Genomic DNA, 5,000 nt, shown 5'->3' on the forward strand with positions numbered 1-5,000 from the left:
GAACACAGGAGCCCCACAAGGATGTGTGCTGAGCCCCCTCCTCTTCACACTGCTGACCCACGACTGCACTCCTTCTTCCAGTTCCAACCTCTTTGTTAAGTTTGCGGATGACACGACTGTAGTGGGTCTCATCAACAACGACGATGAGACAAGCTACAGGAGTGAGGTGAGCAGGCTAGCCTTGTGGTGTAAGGACAACAATCTCCACCTGAATGTGGAGAAGACAAAGGAGATTGTTGTGGACTTCAGAAAGACGCACTCCCAGCATGCTCCACTGGCCATTAACGGTGCCACAGTGGAGAGAGTGAGCAACACCAAGTTCCTGGGAGTGCACATCTCTGAAGACCTGTCCTGGAGCCACAATACCGCATCACTGGCCAAAAAAGCCAACCAGCGCCTGTACTTCCTCCGCAAACTGAGGAGAGCAAGAGCCCCGCCCCCCATCATGCAGACATTTTATACAGGCACCATTGAGAGCATCCTGTCCAGCTGTATCACTGTGTGGTATGGTGCTTGCACTGTGTCCTGCCAAAAGACCTTGCAGCGCACCGTGAGAACAGCTGAGAAGATCATTGGTGTCTCTCTGCCCCCACTCGTGGACATTTACTACTCCCGGCTGACCCGCCATGCCATCCGGATCGCAGGCGACCCCACACACCCATCCCACAGCCTCTTCAGCCTGCTGCCGTCGGGAAGGAGATTGCAAAGTCTCCGTGCCAGAACCAGCAGGCTCAAAGACAGTTTCTTCCACCAGGCGGTCAGGAGACTCAACTCCCTCCGTGCTCTGCCCAAACTCCCCACCCTCTGCCTCTGCCCGACCCCTGCCTCCTGTCACAGACTATGACCCTCCCCTCATTATCCGTCATCTGCATATTGCACATTGCACAATGCACTACGTCACTTTTATCCTCAATAGCCTCAAGTGCCATTGTTTTATGCTGCTTTTATTGTATATATCGTCTCTTTTATTGTATATATCGTCTATATGTTTATACTGTTTTAGACTACATTGTCTTTCACTGTTTGCTGAGGATTGAGAGAAATAAATTTCATCCATGCTACATGTCAATGTATGCATATTTGACAATAAAGTTGAACCTTGAACCTTGAACCTTGAAAATGGCCGCCCCTTGAGAAGCAGAAAAACGGTGGATTTTGCTGCTGAATTCATATTCCACTCATGCAATATTCTTCAGAATGCCGTGTTTGGATGTGCAGGGGCGCATTGAACATCATGTCAAGAAACCTTTGGACTCGACTTAAAAGTAGTTACCAGAAGTGCATTTTGTAACCATTTCCAGCAGTAAACCTGCAGTGGAACTTTGCATTAATATCCATTAATAGAACATTTTATTACAAGCCATGGATTTATCTTTGTACTAATGGCAAAAAATGGAACATTAAATTAATTAGAAGCAATGCAACTTTGTCGTAATGACAAGGAATAGAACTTTAGTTTGAGTGGAACTTAGTATTAATTACCATCAATTGATCATGACAACTTTTTCGTAATTACGGGGAGTGTAAATATGAATTAATAACCTTCAGTGGAACTTTGTATTGATTAACAGCAATGACATTTTGAACCAGTGATCATGAACGGAATTTTGTATTAATTACAACGATGAAACTTCAAATTAATGACTAGAAATGGAATTTAGCATTACTTCCTCGTAGTGGACCATTTTATTGATTACCAATGGTAATGTCACAATTGTCAGGAACGACATTTCAAATCAATTAGCGGGACGCTAGTTTGTATAAAAAGCCATCAGTTGAACTTTTTTAGAAATGACCAGGGGGGGAACTTAAACTTAATTACTACAAGTGGGACTTTTTATTAATGACCAGGAATAAAACTGTGACTTAAATATAAGGGGTGAAACTTGGAATTAATGACCATGAATAGAATTAATTCACAGGAGAACTTTGTCTTCATAATCAGGACAGACATTTTCAAATGAATAATGACCAGGGACGGAACTTTATGTTCATTCCCAAACTTGACACATCCCAAGTTCAGTGTCGCAGAACACCTTGACCTACAGGCGCCGACCCTTTCAACTCCATCATATAAAAAGAAATAAACGTGGAAATACCTTGGAGGGCTTGCTGGCACTCTTGTCCGCTGGCAGCCTGCGGGGGGCTCGGTCCTTGGCCGCACAACTTTGCAGGAAGGTCTCAAAGAGGTTGGTGGAGCCTTTGCCGTCCTCTCTTGCTGCCTCGTCCTCTCGGGGCTTGGCGGCGGCCTTGGCCTCCTGGCTTTTGCTCTTGCCCTTGCGGTGCAAACTCGAGCTATCGCTGGAGTCTGACGAGGGCGGCCCTGCGTCCTCGCGGATCTTGGAGGCAGTCAGCGACTTGAGCTTGAGCAGGCTGCTCTCCTTCAGCTTGCTCTTCTTGTCCTGCATCGGGTCTTTCGTGCCTTTAAGCTTGCCGTCGAGCTTCTGTTTGGGCTTGGAACGGTGCTCGTCCAGTTGAGGCTTCTCCTTCTTTGCCGACGAGTCCGACAGGCCTTCGCTGAGGTCCTCGTCCGATGAAGCTATGCTGTACTCCCTCCTGGTTTTCTTCTTCTTGGGTTCTTCGCCGCCTCTGTCCTTCCTGAGCTTGCCATCTTTGGTCATCTCCTTCTTGGGCTTCTTAGGTGGCGCCTCATCTTCATTCTCCGACTTAATCACATGTTTCTTCGTCTCAGCCGTCTTCTCCTCATCGTCCTCGTCCGTCTCTGGAGCGGGCAAAGGCTTGACCTCATCTCGCCACTTGTCCTTCTTTTTCTTCTTCTTCTTCTCCTTGCGAGGAGTTTCTTCCTCCTCGTCCTCCAGCTCTCGAAACTTCTTCTTCTTCTTTTTCTTCTTGATGACGGCCGTATCGTTAGCGGGCTGGTCCTTGTCGCTGTCACTCTCAGAGTCGGCATCGAACACGTCGCTCTTGATTGGCAGAGGCTTGGGGGAGAGAAGGGAGTATTGCTAACATGTAATACTTATTAGACTAGAAGGAAATCTCTGTGTGTGTGTGTGTGTGTGTGTGTGTGTGTGTGTGTGTGTGTGTGTGTGTGTGTGTGTGTGTGAGAGAGTGTGAGAGAGAGGTGGAAACTCACTAGTATTGGCTTCCTGTCCTCGGGTTCCTTCTTGATTTCTATGGTGGCCTTCTTGTATGCCAGCAGGACCTCTCGACAGTCCTCCAGGTGGCCCTCCGGCTCCCAGGTGTCGTCATCAGAGCAGTAACCTTTCCAGCGCACCCGGTACAGCACCTCACCCTGGAAAACATATTCAACGCACCGCTTACACGCTGCACAACACCAAATGGTGCACCAAAAGGCAAAAAAAGGAGAAAAATGAACATGTTCATTACGGTGCTTTATATCTAGGGTATTTTTCATAGGAAAAACAGATTTCTTTCTTACCAAATTCTACTTCGTAAGATGAGATTAATTTTATGTAGAATTAAGAGAAGTTCAAGATGTGGGTGATCAACACTCATGCATTGACCAAAGTAACCCGCAAAGTGGATGCGGTGTTGGTGCCGCTTCGCACAACGGAAAAGACTGGGAGAAGTTGTACCATCCTTGAAAACGGATTGACTGATTGATTGTTATCTGGACTTTCCCCTGGATGAGGAAAAAAAAACCACACGGATACGAGTATTCCATCTACTCCTCTCTATAACTGCCTTGAGCCTGTGACTGATAAGGCTTTGGCCTTGCAGCCGCAATGGTCAACGTCTTCGCTCGATTCCTATTCACTCAGTCCCCTCGCCCGTTGCACAGCTGGAGAGATTTGAGCCCACCTACTACGTGCAGCTCTTTGCACAGATTGTAATGCCCCCGCCCCCCTCCAAAATGTTCATTACATGTACTGTATTGTTGTACTGTGTTTTTAAATGCACGCTACACGTGCTGAGGTTTTTTTTCCCCCCATGTGGCTCAAACCATCCTTCCATTTAAGGAGAACGGTTGGAGTCTATCGGCTATTTTCCCTCCTCTTCCCATCTAAGATATCGCCAGGCTTCTCGTTCTGGCTCGCCCGCGTTGGATATTGCTCTCTTGTTTATGTTCCTCTCAACGGGTTGTAACTGGGAAGTAAATTCCTTGTGTGTTTCTTGCATATCAATAAATCAGATTCTGTCTGATACTTCTGACTCCTTGTTGGTATGCTGGGATTAAAACAACGCTAGTTACTAATGTGCTTTAACTAGCCACCACTTTTGACGATTTAGGACGCGCATTGATGCAATATTAAACCTAACAAAATAGACTCTGTCTTGTTGCTAGCGTGGTGAGAATTTGTCCACAAAGCTGCCTCCGCGAATATCATAAGCAGGGGAGACAAGCCTGTAAAGTAGGACCAGGTAGGATCAAAGCTATAGTTAGCCTAATAGCTTCGTAAGCTTAGCCTGTTAGCTTCTGAAAGAGTAGTTAGCCTATTGGCGTGGTAAACTATAGTTAGCCTGTTAGCTTCGTAAGCTCTGGTTAGCCTGTTTGGCTTACCTCCTCCACACGCATATCAATGATTCGCTCTACTTCGTACACGTTCTCCTCCTCGTCCTGTTCGCTGTCCACCGGCTCCATTTTTTGGAGTTCGCTGTCCATCAGCGCGCTCGCTCGAGTTTGATTTCGGCGGAGTCCGCCTAGGCCGACCTCAGTGAGGCGAGGCGATGAGGAGGAAAACGATGGATGGACCTTACCGCGGGAACTGGCTGGCTAGTGGCTAACGAAGCTCACACAGAGGAGACCAAGCACGCCCCTCATTGTGATGCCTTCACGGACTGTCCGAATCGCACAGTACGACGGTCGTAAACTACCGCGTGGAAATGATTTTCAGTCATAAATGTCGAATTTTCAAACGCAAATAGGGTGTGACGGCAGAGGTATTTAAATACAAATCTTAAAGGGACTAACATGTTTGTTTTTTTAATCAAACGTCTATCAAGACAGACCAATTCCCTAACTATATATGTAGTTAGTATTTTATAGACAAAGCAGTTTCGTCGTTGCCATGAGCGCT

At 46.8% G+C, this 5,000-nt stretch overlaps 1 protein-coding gene across 3 annotated transcripts in view; it reads right to left on the reverse strand.

Annotated features, from left to right (window-relative positions):
* Window positions 1-4,744, reverse strand: part of mphosph8 (M-phase phosphoprotein 8) — a 29,270-nt gene extending 24,526 nt beyond the window's left edge. The window contains exons 1-3 of one of the 3 annotated variants that reach the window (XR_002169512.1): window positions 4,484-4,744; window positions 3,095-3,253; window positions 2,100-2,939 (exon numbers count right to left, since the gene is read on the reverse strand). Coding sequence is in view for 2 of the 3 variants with exons in the window: in XM_019880442.1 (XP_019736001.1) it covers window positions 2,100-2,939; window positions 3,095-3,253; window positions 4,484-4,585 (1,101 nt within the window). In the remaining variant the exon portion in view is untranslated. The remainder of the gene's footprint in view (window positions 1-2,099; window positions 2,940-3,094; window positions 3,254-4,483) is intronic. The other 2 variants (XM_019880442.1, XM_019880432.1) reach the window with 2 other exon arrangements.
* Window positions 4,745-5,000: the final 256 nt, after the last annotated feature.

Source organism: Hippocampus comes, unplaced genomic scaffold, assembly GCF_001891065.2.
Source record: "Hippocampus comes isolate QL1 unplaced genomic scaffold, H_comes_QL1_v1.1 scaffold214, whole genome shotgun sequence".
NCBI classification, from domain to species: domain Eukaryota; kingdom Metazoa; phylum Chordata; class Actinopteri; order Syngnathiformes; family Syngnathidae; genus Hippocampus; species Hippocampus comes.